This window comes from Blennius ocellaris (assembly GCF_963422515.1).
Source record: "Blennius ocellaris genome assembly, chromosome: 15".
Taxonomy (NCBI): Eukaryota; Metazoa; Chordata; class Actinopteri; order Blenniiformes; family Blenniidae; genus Blennius; species Blennius ocellaris.
The window spans coordinates 5,743,501-5,764,811 of NC_137664.1; the positions used below are offsets into that span (position 1 = coordinate 5,743,501).

At 40.6% G+C, this 21,311-nt stretch overlaps 1 protein-coding gene across 6 annotated transcripts in view; it reads left to right on the forward strand.

The window, feature by feature from the left end:
• mast4 (microtubule associated serine/threonine kinase family member 4) overlaps positions 1-21,311 on the forward strand; it is a 106,432-nt gene that overhangs the window by 2,617 nt on the left and 82,504 nt on the right. For all 6 annotated transcript variants that reach the window (XM_080510198.1, XM_080510200.1, XM_080510201.1 and 3 more), the window contains exon 2: positions 20,863-21,016. In XM_080510198.1, the coding sequence (XP_080366324.1) occupies positions 20,863-21,016 (154 nt within the window). The remainder of the gene's footprint in view (positions 1-20,862; positions 21,017-21,311) is intronic.

Here is a 21,311-nt window from a genome sequence, read left to right on the forward strand (position 1 = left end):
ACCCAATTAATTGGATAACTCGAGCTGCAGTGTTTTTCTAACTCGCCCTCCACATTTACAAGTCAGACTCCTCGTGCACCGCGTGTGATCGGTAATTCCTCACCTTGTTTCAGGGAGTCATTTTGGTTTTAATGAGAAATGCGTATGGACTTGGTTTCTCTGATACTTTTCTAAATGGTGTATTGGACAGCCTCACACACCCTCCACAAGCACTTCTGGCCCCCTTTACCTGTCAGGAAGCAGCAAATATAAAGTATTTTCTCAGTTCCTGTAACGCATTCCAGATGTAAAGTGATACAAGTGTCTCTTTTTGGTTTCTACTGTCACAGGACTGAAAAAACTATATATATTAAAGTTATCATGCGGTTCAATCTGTGAAATAAGTGAGCCCTCAGTGTGTTTTAGGGAGAGTAAATTTGGGTTTTACAGAAAAGTATATTCATGGCAATGTTTCAGAGGGTACTTTCACACCCCAAAACAGTTCCAACAATTTTATTTTCAGTCTTCCAAGCTGCACCTTCATACAAAATCCCCCCAAACTTGATGGATAACTGCAGATGTTTCATGTTTATGCGAAAATTGCAGCCTATAGTTATAATTTGAAGTTTAAGGAGGCAGGTAAAGCAAATAAAACTTAATTTTTCAAATTAATCTGTTAAAAAAAAAGTGGAAAAAAAGCACATTGCAGCATTTGACAGTCGTATTTCACTTCAAGTCCCCTGGATGAGGTTATTGCATGAGAGGGCGCAGATCATAAAGTCCCTGCAACTGTGTTTGGTTGAAGCTACAATGTGCTCTCCAGCCACCTGGGTTCAGAAACAACATCATATTTAAAGGTAGAGCCAGAAACCTTTGCCACTGTTGGAAAAGAATAAATACTTTTCTCGCCTTGTGGTGGAAACGGAAGGAAAAAACAAAATAGCTTCTCACGTTTAAAGATTTTTAGCATTGGGAGGGGAAAAAAGAACTCTTTAAAGTGTTATTTAATTTAATTTATAATACAGGATGAGCACATATTCGGCTGCGGTGTGTACTTAGGCGACAGATGGAAAAATGAAGCACACAAAGTTTGTGTTGCAGCCTTTAATTCGTCCTCACGCAGTTGTTTCGGCAGACAGGTTTTACTGGCTTTCGCTCACCGACGAGATCCGAGGGCGTGTGTGAGATTTCATGCTTAATTGCTTGAGCTTTGCCTTCCTCCCCCCCCCCCCCCCCCCCCCCCGCATTCAAATGGCGTTATCACCACCACGACTTGGGGCTGTAGGTGTGGCAGACGGTCATCCACACCCCTCACAACCCCAACGGGGAAATTCTGGAAAGTTGAACGGCATACGCCCATCTGTTACGCCATTATCTGTAAAAGGCTTGGATGAGTTTGGAGGGGGGGAAAAAAACCAACAAATTGTATTCAGTGTTGGGAGAAACTATGGTGACATTTATGTCATTAATGATTGTTTTCATGTTTTAGAGGCTGTTAAATCGGTGCATAAAAGTGTAACGGGCTCATGCCAACGTCCCTCTGCCTGGACGATACCCCCCCCCCCCCCCCACACACACACACACACACCCCCACTGTGACACGGCATCATGTTAGTCGCTTGGCTGAGTAACAGCTTGTAGATTCATTACCTTAAAAGAGGTGAGATATCACATGAGTAGAACCGAGTGATCTCTTATTTCAGATTCTCCCATTATGAGCTGGTAAACAACATTAGGATATCCTTATTTGGCTGTAAAATGTAATGGGTGCTTTTTTGTTGTTGCAATAAAATGCAACAAAATGTTGGATTTGATATTTTTAACAAAAAGAACGTGGCATCAATGAAGACTTTAAACTCAACCTGCCCTCGTGTTGAACTGGAGTAGCATGATGAACTCCGTGCCCTTCTCTCCCGCGCCCCTTCAAATGTCTGTTTGAGGTTCATTTAAAACCGGTGACCTCCCTCGGGCCGGCCACAGAAGAAGAGGTGTAATTTGACCCGTTGCTCTGAACGCAGCGGGCGCGTCGCCGGCGACGACACCACAAAGCAGGTCGGATAACCAGTCGGCGGCGGAGAAGCCTCACAGAGGCATTACTGCAGGGTTAATCAGGGACCCCTTGACCTTTGACTCCCGCGGAGTTAAATAAAGGAAAGTCTTCTGAGAACTCGCGTGATGTCACTTTTGTTAGGCCGACCGGCTCGGTCAACACTCAGTCTCCAGACTTGGCGACGTGCGGCGATTCTTTCCACAATGTTTGCACAAAGTCTGTCTTTACGAAATTCTGTGTCGCCGTGTCTGTTTGCTCCAGACATCTAAATCCGTCCTAAAGTTGTGGACAGTGACGGCGCGAGTCTTATCTACTATCAGGGGGGAGGGATCATCCCACACATAATCCCTTCTGTCATGCCCAAGACAAGATAACAGAGAGAGAATAAAATGGGAAGCATATAGTTTGGATCTATATACAGATAGTTGCTCATGATTCCTGCATGAAAACCGTCCGTCAGTGAGTCGGAGATTAGCAGTAAAACATGGACCTGCACCTGCTTTCCACCTTCCAAATATTTAGATAAAGATGTTATATTTAACAGAGTCGCTGTGTATATTAAAAGGGGAACTCTGCAGCATGCGCCGTGAATCTGTTTATCTTCTCTTTTTTCCATCGGTTCGATTCATGGCTTCAATCGGCGGACTTATTTTAATCACAAAACATTTTTTTTTTTTTTTAATCTCTTGAAAGATTAACCGTTACTTATAAAAGCCTATCTAATCAGGTTGAACCCCTTCAGAGTCAAAATAGTCGTCATTCTTGACCGAGACATCGAATAAGGTCCCACTTTACCCGCGAGACAATAATATTACAAGCATTCCCACTGATTTGAAAGCTGAAAGCAAGATTCTCACCCAAACATCTGAACATGGCATCAAACCAGACAATATTTCTCCAATCTTCTACCGCAGCCTCAGTTTCCGGTTTCTAAATGACAAAAGTTCCACCCAGGTTGTTCAAGTCAGCCTTTTGTATGCTTCGGTTATAATGAGTGTCTATTTAATTTACTCAGTCATCTCAAACCACGCCATTGTCCTCTGACCTTTTGTTTTTTCTCTCATTTTTTTTTCTACCATTCTCTCTAAAACCTATAGACTGTTGTACATAGAAGTCCTTGTAGATCTGTGTTGGAGTACCACCGTCATAAATCATCTTTCTTCCTGATTTTCATGCTCGGTTTAAACTTCAGTAGGTCCTCTTCACCAGTTTAATGATCCTCACTGCGTTCACTTGCTGCCACGTGATTGGTTATTTGTGTTATGAGTAGTTGAATGAGTGTACCTGATGGTGTGGCTGCTCATTGTGGACAACAGGCAAAACAAACAAAGAGCCTGTGACTGGAAGTGAATCATGTAAAATTGGCGCTTAGAACTAAATTATGGACCGTTGTATTTCAATGACGAGAATACCAAGTTGAGTGTGTTTTTATTTATACTATTTTGAATATGCTGGAACTCTGCAATATATATGCGATAGTGTGTTTCACTGTCTTGGGGTGGTGTGATGGATATGATTGTCATAATAAGCTTGGTTGTAATTTGTGGAAAAAATGCAATCAGATAACTATGTATGGACTATTGACTGATGCTTATAGTAAAAACCATCTAATGTAATGAGAATTACTAACAATCACATTTGAAGCACTGGAGCATTTTGTTTAATTTAGCTCCTTTAATGTGATACTTATACTTTCCTGAATGAAGCAAGTGGGTCTATTATTATGGCATTATTATCACTGAACAGCAGAGATGATTTTTTCTCTTGAGAAATGCCTTTCATATTCTTCCCACATGCGAAATTGACGCTTTCAATTTGGATGTTTATAGTTACTTGAGAATTAGATGGATTATGATTAGTACACAGTGCAAGGAGCAACATAAACCGAACGGTTTCCTCAATGGCTCCATTAATGAAAACCGCTCCGCGCATTTGCTCAGCAAAGTGATTTTTCTAACAATGTGTCAAATTGGGAAAACGATGACTCAGCAGTAGGAGCCGCAAAGACAATTCTAACTTAATCTGCAGCTCCACTTAGCAAACACCTCCATGATGTTTGTGCTCTGGCCGGCACCTTCTGCTTTGTTCCCACTATCACTGCTCTCACAATATTATTTGAACCTGTGTGCAGTTGTTTTTGGCAATAAAGCTGTAAAAGTCCACCGTGCGAGCGTGATAAACCTGAGTGGGCCAAGTGAATCATTTAGCAGCTACAAAGCAGTCGTGACACAAATGACAGATGTAAGCAAGAATTGGCCGGGTCATGAATAACTGTCAACATAACCTAACCCTTCCCAAATGGTTTTGATAAAGATAGAAAAAAAAGGCCTAAAATGGAACCCTGAGGATCACCTTATTTTAAATTTCCATCTGTATTTACATTTAATCTGAAACATAGCTGTCATTAGTGCTTCAGTAAATGTATCCCCTGTTATCAAAAGCTACTTATTCACAGTAAAAATAGTAACTGAGCCGTTGGCGCTGCATTGAGGAGCTGCAACTGAAAATGCTCGGCCCCCTCTGAGCCTCAGCCTGGTTTTAGGCTCCGCCAGCAGCACCTGTGGGTTGTTAGGGTGCGACAGTTCACAAAGGCAGAGTGGAGCAAGAACATGGAATGATTTCAAAACATTTCGGGCGACGCTCCAATTATTCCACCTCAAATGACTGTCTACTTTAAACCACATGACTCCCTCCACATATATAATTTTCAAAGAATAGATTGATTAGCACGCCAATAATTTAAGAATTATTTGCTCACATCAGATTTTTCTTCTTGAAATAATTATCTTTCCAAAAATCTTTCCTATTTAACTTTGTGAAACACCTCTTTTGCAGCATAGAAGTCTTTTTCTACCAGGTCTGCAGTCCACTGTAGATAGTTAATCTGCTTACGACTCTCTTTTCTTCCCCCTTCATTTCACCGGCCTCCATTTATCTTTCTGTATCACTCGGAAGGCAGCTGCTGTCAACCATCAGACTATACTTTGTGTTTGTCTTTATTGCACTGTTTGGAGCAGACATGTCATTTACAACTGCATTAAAAAAAAAAAAAAACTTCCCTAAAAGCAGAATCAATAGTCTGGGACAGCTGTAAAAAAAGAAACCTCCACGGACAGATCAAATGACACAATAACTGCTCTGCTAAGATTAAGAATGATCTGTACTGTCCTGTTCAGGTAGAATGGGTTTGTTCTACATGGGGGGCTAACCAGTGTGACACTTGAAGCTCAGTAACCGGGGGATAAACGCAGCGTAAAGCTGTGTTGGATCGGCTCAAGTGAGCGTATGAGAAGGTTTGGGTATGTGTGTGGAGATGCTGTAATTTGTTGAAACATGACGGTACGATTAGGGGGGAAAAAAATGTTTTGAAGCAATGGGTGGAGACTTGGCAGTCTTCCAGTGACTTTATTACCTGGTCCGTCATGACACCTTTGCACCCAGCCATCATGGAACGCCTATTCTTTCTGCATGCAGCACCGCTCAATGCAACAACACCACAGTCTGCCGATTAAAATCACCCATTCTGCGTGAACATTGGAGGCTTATTGACTTGTTCCTGTTCAAATAAACATTTGGGAATCCCACTGAATGTTGTCCCTTTTCCAACTGCATGATCAGTTTGACAGTATTCCAGTTGTATCAAAGCTCGTAATGAAGAAAGGTTGTTTTGAAAGCATTAAAAAAAAGAAACTGTCCATGAAATTACTTCTTGTTCTGGCTCTTTCTCAGTGTAAATAAAACCCCCTCTGTATTCCAGCCACTTCATTCTCACAATGTGATGCTTTATGCAAGTCTTTGAAATGCTTTAGGGAAGAAAACATAACTTGTATTTATTACAGAAACCTAAAAAAAACAAAGTTTTAAAGCGAACATGTGAAACGATCTGCGCCTCAATTTCATCCTAACAGAATGTTTTCGGTTTGCAGAAAAACCACAGAGAAACCGGGAAAACATGCAAACTCTACTCACAAAGTCTGTCAGTTAGTAGGTTTAAATCATTAACATGTTGTACAGTGTAAAGTGGCTGCTTTAACTGTTTACATTAGTTATGTCATTGATTAAAATATAAAAGAAACAACTCTGTTTACTAATTGATAAACGATCGATTTCACCCAATTCTTTACTTTCTATCAGCATGATTTCTTGTCTTTCCGTCGGATTCAAAGTCAGGTTTGTGTCCAGATTTGTAATGACGCCGCGCTGCCAAACTCCTCCACTTCCTCGAGCTCGAATAGCGACGCGTCGTTAGTCTGCAACGTTGCCAACGGTTGAATCATGACACTCGAACTCGTCAACATCCTGTTTCTCTTCATACTACTTAGTAAAGTGATGAATCAAATGCATTTTCCTTCAAGTTAGCCGGGATGCATTATTATTTTTTTCTTCTTCTGTGTTTTACAGCCGGTAGCAGTGAGAAAGTGTCCTCCTCCTCCAGCTTATTGCCGAGGCACATATCTTGTTGAAGGGCGCTGTTTAACCTCGTTACATAATGTCTCATGTGGCAAGTAGAAGAGCAGCGTGTTTCAAGGTTGCTCTGGGTGATCCTTCCCCCTAAAAACGTGTGTGTTGCACTTTCCACACTCGTTTGAATCTTTTGAGAGTTTTGCGGGGACAAGATTAGACAAGTGAAAGCGTTGCCAGGAGTCTTGAGGCTGAGGCCGGGCGGCTCAGATAAGTGACTCAGCTTGCACGCGTCACTCAGTGTTGTCATCTTGAAGTTTACTTTCACATGTTTTTTTTTTGTTGTTTTTTTTTTCCCCCCCTCTCTGTAGATGGAGGTAAAGCTGGATGACACTTATCACACCCTCGGTCTAATCCCCGTTGGGCAAATTGGTTTAGATTCCAGGTGGGCCTGTTCCCTCTCGCCAGCAGGACAGCCGTCGAACGTTGCTCCAGAGCTCCCTCGCTCGCTCGCGTATCAATATTTGCTTCTGTTTGACAATATTTAACTATCCGTCCGCCCCGCAGCTCGAACCTTGTGTCATGTCGTGCCCCCCCGCCACCCCCCCCGAAATAAGCAGCCACTTATTTCAGCAGTCAACCCATCAGGAGGGCGATTAAGAGGGATGTCCAGCGTAGGTTTTTGAAGGTTAAGAGGATTAACTGGTTAAGACTCTTCTTTTTTTTTCCCTCCCCTTGCTACTACAATGAGCTGCGCCTGTCTGCGATTCGACTTTTGATTTTTTTTGCTCTTCGTTCTTTTTTGTTTCTCTTTGAAAACGAAATCATGGCGGACAATGGGGATTAAATCCAGCCAAAGTGACACCGAGGCTTAAGTCTGTTGGCGCCCAAACAAAATGTCTCTTGGTAGGAATTTAACTTTTGGCCCACGGACATCAACGGAAGGAAACAAGGTAAGAGACTTGAAGAGACGCTTCTGATTGTAGGACGGCGTCTGCAAAGCGTCTTTCTCACTGTAGCTTTCACAACAAGAGATGCTTTCGCTGCTGCTTTTGATTTAAATTTTGAAGGCGTTGCACTGCAAAATTCCGAGTTTGATCTTGCGTTTCAAGATGGCAAATGTGGCAAACCATCCATATTATCAAATATAACTTCAGCTAAAATGTTTCTTGCATGTCCAACTCTTCACATATTTCACTGCTTCACACTACTTTTCTGACAGCACTCGTAAAGCTAGCCATGCATCAAAATAAACGGCTAAAAGTCTTAAATTCAATATGTAATTTGACTTCTTAGTCTTCAGTTCATTCACCGGTGGCAGCAAGTAGATACTTGTCAAGTACTTATTCCAGTTCTCTGTACTTTGGTGTTTTATTTTTACTCCCAAGACGTAAACAAATCTATTTCTCCTCCTCCACACCTTCTTCAAACTGGTGTCTTCTTACAACCTCTGTCGATGAACACCAAGTTACAGTGAAAGGATGAAAGCATATATTATTACATCAGTAATAGTTAGAATACCAACATTTTCTGTTTCAGTAAGTTCTATATAAAATCAACCCAGCTTATTACATTATGCTTATTTTCATTTATACTTAAAACTATGATGCAACTACAATCTTGATGTGTGTCGATGCGTATATTACAGCGGACGCATCCAAAATGTAATGAAAGAATAGTTACATTTATGCATCCTGTCCCCACAACTCCAAGAAAACATTAAAAATGGGTAAAATAAGACAGTTCAAAGAAACTCATGCATAAAGGAAAAAAAAAAATTGTAGATCTACTGAAAACTATAATAAATGAAAATGAACGTTCATGCTGTTGCAAGTATTTTTAACGTGTCAAATCCCAGATTTGTGCAGGTCTGCAAGCTGAGGATAAAATACAAAGTACAAGGAGAAGGTGAAAGTGATGTAATCCAAACTCCAGGTCACACACGGTCAAACCGAAGCTTTTCATAGCCTGAAGGACTTTTTGAGGCAAACAACCTCGTAAACCAGATTTTCCAACTCTTCTCTGGGAATAAATCCATATTGGTGAAATGAGAAAAGTTTGGCGGCCGAATGAAGATGAAATGGCTCCAAATCCGAAGCTGCTGTCTGCAGCTTTGCATTTTCTTTTGGTTGCTTCATCACTCATCTTTTAGCATTTTATTTTATATTTTTGTGGCGGAAGTTCCAGATACACATCTCAACCCACATGTCATCAGACGCTTCTTTGCTTCAGGCCGGTCTCTACACTGCTTGTTATTATTATGCATACAATATAAGACATTCTGCGGGAAATCCTTAACAAAACCCCACTTTGTGAAATTGAAGTCGAAAAAAGAGCCACTGTTTTTGTTTTAGCTTTGGATCTTGTCAACACAGGAAACTGAATCCCCATGTGAGAGGAGGCGAAGGTCAAATATCCAAAAGTTTACTTTATTTTAAATTTCCAGCCAAAAAAAAAAAAGGAAGGAGAGTCACTGCAGAGTGTCGACACTGTGACATGACTGAAATGTGAAATACAGTTTGCAAATAACTAATCACACTTCAGCTGTGAGACCTCCGAGGGCCGTTATCCTCCGAGCTGTGCGGAGGGAGGAAAAAGACGGGATGAGAGATCCAGGCCAGAGAGAGGAATTTAGGGGGAGTTGAGAAAGACAGATGTCGGGTGACGAGGTCGACCAGAACATGGTTTACTCTAAAGCAGTTAACCCTGAGAAAAAGACGAACGGGCACGTTCAAGAGCAAAGTTCACGAACATTTGCATTACGTTGCATCATGTACTTGTAGCATGTGTTTGTTTTGGGAGTCGGAGACGCATGCTGAAAATGCAACATCAGTTGTTCTCTCATATTTTTTTCTCTTCATTTTGTTCTGATCTCATCAGCAGACTCTCACACAGCTCATAGCTGTATCTTATCTTGCATTATTTAATGCTGCGAATGTTTGTATAGTGATAATCAAGTTTTTGCCCATTCAAATTACAACCGCTCTTGTACTCTCTTGCTTTTAATTCTATTCGATCATTGACACCTTCATATATAGCAAAGTTTCTTCCTCTGCAGATCATGTCTTGTTTGTCCATTAGAACTATGAAGCACTTTGGTCAACCTTGTTTGTTTATAAAAGCACTAGATAAGTAAACTTGACTTGACCAAATGCATATTTTTAGCGACCACATTGGACCAATCAAGCTCGTTCCTGCTTTCGCACTCGTCTTCTGACATGAGGTGGCATGATGAAGGATGTACTTCATGATGAATTCATTCTGATGGCTGAACACTGTTCAAAATCCCTTCTTTCATTGAAGACGTTAAGTTGGGTCAACAGAGCTGTCACGGGAATAAAAAAAGCTTGGTCTGTCATGTAGCTGAACTAGATTAGGTTACAGATGTAAATAGATAAAGTTATCTTACAATTTTCAAAATTTTGAACTTTTGAGTCATTACTGGTGTTTTCAATTGGTTAAATGCACTTTCTGAATGCGTAGGGCGCTGTACTCAATACTCGCCATGTACTGGACAGTCATCACAGAGCACATCCAGAGACACTGACACTCTCATGCACACCATCAGGATATTTGTGCAACACCCTTTAAATTGTGGCTTTACGCTTTGGCTAAAAAAAAACTGTCAAACCACCAAGGAAATTTTCTGGTTTGCGAATGGACTCATTCTATCATTTTCCTCAGTTTAAACTACTTTATGTCACTTCAAAGCAAGAGACCAAGGATTATATACAACATGGTAGGCCAAGCAGAAAAATCTGCAGGTTTTTTAAATTTCAAATTTTGACACGGTCATTGAGGCAGTCAGTCTTATTTGTAGAACTATGTTTATTTAAGGTGTAAGAATGTTTTTATAATTAAATGTAACAAAAGAAAAATGCAGGCAAAACTCAAATCAGCTCTTGTCACTGATATTTGTATCAGCTGTGTCTAGTGTAGCCAACCAGGAAGGCCCTTCTCATGCAACCTTGTTGTAAATTCATTTGTATCTGTTCAAAATCAAACGGCATGAACTTGTTGCCGATGGTCACTGCATCACAAGAACAGAGTGTAAAAGGCTTTTCATCAGAGGTGAGGGACAGATTTGCGATTTTCTGTTCGACGCACTCGTCAGGAAAATGGAGAACGGCTTTTAAGAGGAGGGGGAAAAATAACTAACTGATTTTCCTGGTTGGTTGAAGACATTTCACTCTTGTCTTGAGAAACACCAGTGATGCTGAAGTGAGATTATGTAACAAGCGTCACTGTGTTGTTTGTGGTGTTCTTTCAAGTGAAACACCAAGGGAGGAATCCGATTTTGGCTTTAAAAGCTGCAGTTTGTTGAAGACTTGCTCAACCCCCAGCAAAAAGAAAATTCTTTGACAAAATTATACTGAAGGACTTTGATTATGTGACTTTGGTGGAATTTTTTTTGAAAGGTTATTGAGCATTTTTCAGTAACAATGAGCACGCAACAGCTTTCTGTCACATTGTGCATAACTGTGTCAATGGTGTGCAATAAAATAATGCAAAGATGCCTTGAATAGTTGTTCTCAGAAGAGGTTAGTCTCAGCTGTCTGCAGTTCTTCTGAAGGAATGAATCGATCATCAGTGAGAAATGGAAAATTGGTCACATTGATGCTGTGTAGGCTCCACGTCCTGTATCTGTGTGTTTGTGTATGTATGTATGTATGTATACATATATTTACAGCACACAAGGTCCCATTTCTCGGGGAGAATATTTATGTCCTTGATCGGAGTATGTCCACTTCTACTCAAATATTCTGATCACAGAGGGGTGAAGTTATCCAATCCTCCATGTCAATAAAGCTACTTCACCCTCGGACCAAATCAAACGCATCGAATGCATTTTGAAATCGAATTAAAGTAGAGTTATCCTCTCGCAGACATAAAGACTTGACTCTAAAGTTGCACATGATCGACCTTTCAAAAAGCAGTTAAACTTGGGTGAGTGTTAGCCTTGGACTACAAACTGCATCTGTAACTTATGTTACACCAAAAGATATATATATATATATATGATGATTTTATTTCACAGCAATATAAGCTTTATGTCAATTTTCTAAATGGTATTATTTAAAAAATTTTTTTTATATAATTTGCCTGTAATTATTTTGATAAAATAAAGTCATACTTCACTCCAAAAATCTCAAATAAAGCAAAGGTAATACATTATTTTAACCTGGGTAAAACTTAAGGTGCTCTCTCATAAAAGTCCTTCAGTTAATGTATCCAACTGAAGGACTGGATGAGGCTTGTTAGACACGTGCTTCTCGGGAACAATAGCAGGGAAAACGATGAGTGAAACAAAGGCCAGCACTACTGGAAAGAGGTAAGATGTAGCACCTCTTGATGTATGGGCCTTATCTTCCTGTTTTACTGTAAATGAGTGCTCGTGTCCAAGCAACCAATGAAAGCTAATAACACTAGTAACAGTTTGTTCCCATTTTTTGAAAAGGTTCCTTTCATCCGTCTCGGCGAAATGATAAACAACACTTCACCACAAAGCCTTCAAAGAGAATTAATATCCTGTGGTGTGAATTTGTTTTTTTCCCAATTTTCTCTGCGCAATTGTTCTGATGTGGAAATCATGACTAAACCCACTTCTCCTTTTGTAATGCAGAGCCATACCATCAACTAAGTGGACGAAAGCAGCAGGAAGAGTAGTGATGTGTTGTTTTAACATGCTAAGCCTCGTGGTTCAGCGGCGTAGGCCACATACGAACATGTGAAATACCGCAGAGGTTTCCTTAGCCTGGACCGTTGGGGTATTTATTACTCAACCTTGAGGACAGTGTTCCTGGCCATGCTCTTTCATCCTTATGTTTGTCTGTGAAGCACAAGCAGCTCCTGCTGCTCCGTCCTTTTGTTTGTCTGCTTGTTTGAATAGCTGCGTATGCTTATGTGTGCAGCAGTATAGAAAAATAGAGGAGTTCCTGCATTTTACCCCCCCTTCAGAGCACTTGGTCTTTGTAGTGTCGGCTGATGAAGGTCGACATGTATAGCGTCTGCTGGAAAGTTTGCTTTCTGCACATTCAAACTCATCTACAGTGTGCAGGAAGTGCATCACGAGGGTCATGGAAACCCATAAAATGTCACATTTCTTCTTACTTTCTTTTCCCCAATACCTGTCTTTACACGTGTGTGATGTTAATAGACTATTTGGTGGATTAATCGTGGGTGTAACCCACGTGCCCATCCCACAAATGGAAATAGAAGGGAAGCAAACAAGTTTTCCCACAGATTCCGTAAACAACCGAGAAATGATCTACCAAACACAAATCACCATTTTTGTGCTTTGCAATATTTTTCTTGTTCCTGTCCCCCAGATGAGCCACATCCAGTCATTATTACGTGGGTTGTTTGGTAAATATTAGAATCTTTGTCTTCAGCAGATTTAAGGGCAGTGTGACAACAAATACATGAAAGTGTCCCAATGAGTAGAAACACAGTCGCTCTCTCCATGCAGGTTGAAATTGCCTCATTTTTCACTTGGTAAACACAACGGTCTTTGTGTGCTGTGCAGCCCACCTCCTTTGTTTTCGGCTTTCTGCTTTGGCAACAGAACGTTGTTGGTACTGTCCACTGTGTGTGTGTTTGTATCTGTGTGTGTGTGTGTGTGTGTGTGTGTGTGTGTGTGTGTGTGTGTGTGTGTGTGTGTGTGTGTGTGTGTGTGTGTGTGTGTGTGTGTGTGTGTGTGTGTGTGTGTGTGTGTGTGTGTGTGTGTGTGTGTGTGTGTGTGTGTGTGTGTGTGTGTGTAGCTGAAGGTGGAAAAGAGGATGGAGGAAGGAAGGGTAGGTCAGGTTTGATCTTGCTCTCAGAAGCTCTTTGCTGCAGGTGGAGGGGAGCGGTGGGTGAAAGGGCTGCAGACTGCACGCTGCTCGCTGTGCACACAGAAAAAGCAAACCGTGACGGCCTGGTGGGAGCGTTGCCAATGTAATCGAATCGGCATTTAAACGGCTAACACCCACTTTTAAAATCAATGCAGATGTTTTGGAACTCGGACGTATTGGAGATATTTGACCGTCTTTCTGAGTTGGTCTACTTCAAATATACATAGAATGGGAAATGTAGGTTTACTGATTTACCCAGATGACTCATAACTGGCATGAGAGTCTGATAGATACGGCCCAGCTCAGCCGAGTAAAGACAGAAAAAAAATCATTGGGGAACTCGGGCCAGCTTTGGCAGCCCTCCACAGTTTTCACTGGCTCAGATTTCTGTCGTGGTGCATCAGGAACATGAAGGCAAAAGGTTGCACGAATCGCTAGCTGCACACAGTGGAGCTTCACCACTGTGTATTGGGTTTGTAACGGTCGGTTTGTATGATTACAAGGCTTCTCTCGCAACTCTGAGCAGGCAGAGTTTGCCTGCCAGTGGGTGGACGTATATCTGCTTCAGACTGTAGTATCTATATTGCGTTGTTCTCCTAAAATATTGATTAAATGTTGCTCCACATTTGTGTCGCGGCAAACTGCAGATTTTGACACGGTGCAGCTATAATGATTATCTCACTTCCTTTTATCTGAGTCATCTGCTCTGATCATTCATATGGTGGGAACAGCCTCCGAAGCTACCAGACAAACACCGGATTGCTTCGACTGCTGCAGGGGGGGGGGGATAACACGGGCATCAGCTGGTAATGGCTCTAAATGTTGCTGAAATTCATTTCTAAAACATCATCACTAGATTTAAGTGGCCTGAAATGCCTCTATTTACAACGTGTACATTTCTAAAAGCATTGTAATCTCTATCTGCTCCCGTGATGAGGGCATGAACATTGGAACATCGTTTATCTTTCTTTACCTGCTTTATCCAGACTGGGGTAATGAGGCTAAGAGAGTTAATAATCACGAAAGTCAGGTTGCTAGTCCATAATGGGGTGAACACACTCACTCACAAAAGTGTACTTTTACAGTCAATTAACTTAATAAGCATAATTACAAGAAAAACACCTGCATTATTTACATGTTCGGAATGCTCCTTTTTAGTCTGTACTTAATCTACTACTGGTGTACTACTGGAAGTAGTAGTAGTAGGAACATCTTCAAGGCTGACTTAATACTGAAAACATCCCATTTGATAGAATTCTACCTGAAGATATACATCATCTAGTAGCTGTAATTTTGTCATTTTACACCTGCCTCACAATTAAGAGTGAACTCCTTATGTGTGTGTATATATAATACGCCTGTACGGAAGCATTTTCTTATCATAACATTGTATGTGGGACGTAAGTTGAAGCACAATAGTTTTGCGATCAAGAACACGACAAAAACACTTGGAAGGTCGACGACACAGAGCGACTGCAGCTTGAAGTGTATTGAGAAACGGGAGTGCTTCTATGAAATGATTCAGACTTCCGGTTGGGTGTTGAAAGCCGACACGCAGCGGGGACACGGTCACTGAGCGGAGGAAATCCCTCAGGTCGCCGTGCATGCAGCGCGTATCGTTACGGTCAGTGGTGTTAAGGACATGGTGACCGCCGTGGATATTTCTGCTTTGAAAACAATGCTGCCGCACGCCGCAGGAGTTCACTGCTGATTGTTTCTCAGCATAACTCTAAGCTGCTTATGGGCATTTACTTGCTTTGAACTTGCGTAACTGCCTTCCTTGACTTTGTTTTCACTTGAAATTCAAGTGAATCCTGTTGCCCGTCGTTCACGACGCACAAACTAGCTCCAGCATAAATATTAGTTTTTGATCATTATGTACAAATACCGACTGAGGTGTAACTGTTTGCACAGGAAACTGAACCACCTGATAAAGTTAATATTTGCTCACTGTAATCTGTTTGGCTGGAAATATGAACTTTAAATATGTGACCTGAAACTGCCTCAAAATCCTGGTAAACATTTGTTGTTATGCTGGTGCTCACATTGGACTCTTTATCACAACTAAATAAAAAAACGATAAAAACATTGATAGTTGTTTTTAAATATCGGTGGCCTTGCCTGCTGTTGTTGTAGCTGAGCAGATGGTTTCCTCGCTACTGATTTTACTCAACATCTAAGATAAGACTTGAATGGTGCAACCCGATTTGGAAAATAATTTACATGCTTAACATAACTGTCGAAGAGATTACGGCAGTCTTTACAACCCACTGTAGAACTGGGTTTATGGATGGTGCAACCAAATCCTGAATTTAACACGTGACCGAGCCACTCCTCTAGCAGCAGAAGCCAGTAAACTCTGTGATTGCAACAGATGGATCAGCTGGAAGTATTTCCATTTAGCTGTACATGTGGCAATCATGATTTCTCAAATTTCATTTGTGGGGAAAGATGTTGATTGGAACCGAGTAGCTTTACTGCACTTATTGCTGAACGATATTTATTAGGACGCGCTTGCAGCTCTTCACATCCGCCTCTGCAGTGTTTACTGGCTAAACATTAGAGAGTGGGTGTGCGGTTTGTTTTTATTCAGTTTAACTTGCTACAGCAACGCGTCCAGGAAGGACTGACAATGAATTCATCACAGCCGTTGGATGAGAGCATTTTCCAGGTCGAAATCCAATACTGACTCATCAGGACAAGGATTTTGGGGAAATGTTGCACCAAATGAATGAATGCATCTGTTCTGTGCAAAATAACTTTATTTTTCTCAAAATACTAAATAATGAAGGGTGAATATACAAATGATCAACCCATATAAGAATAGCAGCGAAAAGAACAATGCAATACAAACTCACTGTCTAATACATGTAACTAACTATGGTCTTTGATATTACATAATGCCGACGTTCACACCGCTGAACTAAATTATCCGAATTAACACTAATTATCACCATGAGTCATAGTGGCGCGGAGAGTAAAACACCGGCAGTCGATGCTGCAGAGTTCATGTTATTTACCTGTTACTGAGCAGTTATGGAAGGCAAAATCTGACATTCATGTAATATATGGGCAACTTTGCCGTTAGTCTGTTAAGGTTTTTATTTAATTTACCAACTCATTTAGTATTTTGCAAGCTGAGTAACCTTGGTTTTTCATCAAAATAATATACACCCATGCACAAAACGAGTGTACATGGAGAAAAACAGGCACTTTATCATTTAACAAGCCAAACACCGCATCTCATGTTCAAATTCTCCTTTTATAAGACGACAAGCGTGAATGTTTTCACAAATGCTTGGTGCAGTGACATTATGCATTCATACCTGTCTGTGCTTAAACGTTTGAAGACGGGTGAAAACGGGTTAGACCAGGTTGCCGGTTCATTCAAGGACAAAGGAACATCTTTGCACCGACGGGCAATTTTTTTTTAGAGTCAGTTGACTTAAAACATGTGGGTTTAGTCTGAGTGGAAACAAGACTACTCTGAAAACATCCTGATAAGCAAACTCTAGAAAGAAAGACCCTCGAGCCTGGCCTCGAACCGATGACATTCTGTTTATGAGGTGAGAGTATTAACCACTTTCCCAACGTGTTGCATAATCATCCGGGCCAATTATATAACAATCGCAATGGTTATATAGCAATGACATAATGAGATGTATAGTATGACGTAGTGGTTGTAGTATTCAATACGACTAACATTGTGATTATAAACACTCATTGGTCTGTTTTTAATCCAGTGACCGAACAGGTTCAGGCACCAGCAAGAAGCTTAACCCACATACTTATCATTCTAAACTGCAAGTGTCAAAATGAGGGAAAAAACCCACCCCACAACATTTCTCACTTTGTTCAAATGAAAAAAGTCTTTACAAATCAGTCTCTTGAAAAGCAAAAGCCGACTGCACATTTTTAAATATTTACTTGCTTGATAGATTTTCCTTTTAGATTTTTGTTCTGTAAGCTGGGAAGAACAACTCTGTGTAAAATATGTACTATGCATTTAGAAAAATCAACATCAAAAGGTTTGCTACTGACAATATAACCTGAATTCTAATGCAGTTGTTTTCTTTGAAAGCATCACATAAAATTGTTTGTTTTTCTGAATTAAGAAGAGACTTGCATTAAAAGCCCTTCATGGCTTTGTTTTTGTGAATCAATAAGATCTCAGACTAAATAAACTGAAACTTTTCAGAACTTTTCCACGTAAACTTGCTGTTTTTAATAATAAAACGAGCGATTCGCCCCCCCCCCCCTGTAAATACAATCCCAGTCACTCTGGATGTCCTCATGGTGTCATATAATACTGGTGCATTGTTGCACAAATGCAAGGTTCAAGTTAGTTTCCTTTTCATTGTAGCACATGATTATTTCATAAAACAGGTAGGCACAGGTAAAACGGTTGCTTTCTGTAAATAAACCATGTATTTCACATTAAATGTAACCTGTCCAGACCATGTACAGAGCTGCATGCGCCACCTCATATAAATACAGTTGATGTTGTTTCTTCTGTATGTGTCTGTTTTATGTAACACGGAGGGCTGAGTTAGAACATGTTCAGTGATCCGCGTCTTTGGCATGAACAGTATTTAATATGTTTCAAACAATGACCATCACTGTTGCAGAGCTGCAGTCCATCAGGGTCATGAGATGGTGATGTTACACTATCTGTTTGTTCTGGAAGCCATCATTTTGCTCTGTAATTATTTGCTTATTGCCTTCAGTAACAGCTGACATACTCTTTGGGAATTGTTCCCTGCAGCAGATCATCATCTTCGTCGTCTGGCTCCTATATCCTCCACACATCAAACGTTTTTTTTTTCTTACGTAGCTATCATTTCTCCCACATACATGACCAAACCAAACACTCTCCCACCAAACCGTCTGTGAGCTCATGCCCACACATCTTCTATGATACTTCGGGGTCGCAGGGGTGCAAAAGCACGACACCAGAGTATTTGGATGAAAACCCACAACCAGTGAACACATGGTAGAAATTATATCCAGACATGTAAAGATCAGGTAGTGTTTTGAAAATTAAAGGGGAAACAAATAATGGCACTTCTTGTGGATTAATCTTCATTACTACTGTAAAGAATTAAATTGCTCAAACTGTAGGTCTAAATCAATTTCATATGTCTATTTGTTTCATTTAACTAATTATAATTATTATTATTATTTTTTAATAATTTCCCAAGAATCCGTACTTAAATGGAAATTTGTTGGTAAAATATAAAGCGTCAGCCTTCCACAAGGCCTGAAGTTTCAAATGGGTTACATTTTAGTCTCTACTTCCACTCTATCCTCATGGTCTTTATTCCATTCAACACATGTATTCCATTCTCATGGTCAACTGACAATAAACTTTATTTAACTCTTTGACGGTGTCCAGATCGCCCTCACCCCTTAACAGCAGCTTTAATGTTTCATACCTCTAAAACCAAGCAACAGAACTTAATGTTGAAAGCTGTGGAAGGTAGTTCCACTACCTTTTTATTTTCCCTTTACCAACCATGACCAGACGTCCAGGCCACTGCAGGCAAAGTTCAACTTCCAGACAAGATTATTTATCTTTGTCAAACTAAAGATAAACATCGCAAACTAGCATAAAACAACATGGAGCACCAATAGCAAATGTTTAGTGTATTTTGAGCCAACGAACAACTTAAGTCAAGGTGGTTATGTACTCGTTTTGAAAAGAAAGGAGCAATAATCCTCCAGTGCTGAAATAAAGATGTTTACACACGAGAGTGCGGCGTGCTGTGGCTTCGTGCGCTTCTTGAGTTTGTACGTGTGTTTTCATAGCATCAAAACTGTCCGCCCCGTGAAAACGTGAGCTGTGCCAAGGCCGTAGGTACGAATCAAGACCTGAGCTGTTTCAGGGAGAGACGCAAGTGAAAAAACAAGTTGCCAAAAAAAAAAAAAGTTAATTTTCTTTGTTGTGTACCGTATTTGTCGGTTTTACTTTATTTCACCCCTGATAGCTGACGCATGAATATGAATGAAAAGCTCCTTCACTGTTTGTTTCTCCAATGAAGTTCAGAGAAATTGAATTTCACTCGGGCTTTTGTTTTTTTGTTCATGCTCATAACCATTACACATTCATGTCATTACTTTTCACCACATATATTGGCATCGAACAGGTTTTCCTTACTTGCGTCAGTTAAAATCACTGAACTCACACATGCATTATTACACATTGAGACCAGCCAGCTGTTTAGGCTTTATAAACATTTCTTTGTCTGCAGTTATAGCATAAACAATCCCTGTTGGTTGTGACATCATACTTCTTCACGCTTGCTTGACATCTTTTTTTTTTTTTGCTGAGGTCAAGACACCCTACAGGTTTAACTTGTGCTCTATGTCACTGGGAGCATGAATCATCCCACAAGAGTAGCGGAGGACATTTCCTTCCACAGACATGCTCTCAGCCATGTATATCTTTGTGTTCTCAGGGAGGGCCTCTTCCTCACCGCTGGCTTTGTTATGTGCACCGAGCTTCGTACAGCGCATTATCTCCTGAGAATACAACAGGCTGCTGTAATGTTGTTGTGCGTTGTTATGGGTTGCTACGTCTATCTGGCTGTGAGTTTTTAAAGTTTTAAGATAAAAGTAAAAAAAAAAAAAAAACCAGCACTGGTTTGTTATTTAGTCTGCCTTGTTTCACACTTAAATAGTGTCGGACTGAGAGACTTGTTTAAGTTCAGCTACATTTTGCTCCAAGCTGTTTTCCTGCAAGTTTTTTTGGAATACACCGTGGGAATCCCCTTCCTAAGTCGTTTTTAAGACGTTGAATCCTGCCCTTGGGGCTGACTCTCACATTTGAAGCTGTTGTTTCTCATACCTCTTTTCATGCTCCCTTCCAGAAAGGCTCCTGTGAATTTCTATTTTCTTTGATTGCTACATCTCTGATTTTAATGATCACTGCTGAACATGTTTTTACCAGTTTTTCTCCTCTGATAGCTGCGCCATCATTTGGGATTTTCACAGAGGAGTGTGTAACTGTTTCGAGAGAAAGAAACGGATCAGCTGCCTGGCAGAAATAAGTAATACGGCTTTGAGCCTGTGCCCCGGGCTTTTGTCTGAGGGGTTGTGCAAAGGGAAGGTGTGGGTTTTCCTCAAACTCCAGGTTCAAAATTTCCCAATGTTTGTCACAATTTGTAAATATTTGTGGCCGATCATTACTGCGTTATTCCTGTGAGGGACTGGAAACCTGTCCAGTGTCTCTGGCCCAGTTTTTCAACCTTGAAATAGAAGCTTGATGTTTCTACCGCCGTTTGGAAAAGGCCTTTTCTTGGTGAAAGAACATATGTAGTTACTGTCATCATAAAAAGTACACTACTTTTTGAAATGTGTGTATGTGTATATATGTATACATGTATATATGTGTATGTATGTGTATATATGTAATTTGTAGCAACCACACACTGATCTTTATATATATATAAAGATGGTCTTTAGACGTGTGTGTGTTTGTGTTGCCATGATGGACTAGTAATCTCTCTATTCTCTGTCTGGCCACAACAAGCAACCTTATCTTTGTCTGGATATTATCTTCAATCCTACTTTTTTTTCCCCTTTTTTCTTTCTCCTTAGTTGGACAACATCCTCTACCCACCGCCTACATACCTCAGGAAGTCCAGTAACCCTGAGGTGACTCGAGGATTAAGTCCCGCCCTCAAGCTGAAGCGTCATCTCAGTGAAGATGGAACATACGTCCGTAGAAGAAGCCTCGGGGGCGGACTCACTGGTAATGACACTGATTTTTCAGGCACGTACGCATCAACCTTGAAAATACCTGGCATTCAGCCACTGATCATGGTATTTCAGGGCAATCCACTAGTCAATGTATTGTAAAGGTATTTATTATATAGTTGTTTAATTATCACACAAATATATGATAACTGGCTTTGAAACTAAATGCAATGGTATATGAAACTATGTACACATTGTACCACAAATATTTAAGGTGAAAAGGCAAAATTTCAAAAGTATAGATGTAAATAACGGATCAACTGATATGAGTTACCGACACACTGACAGTA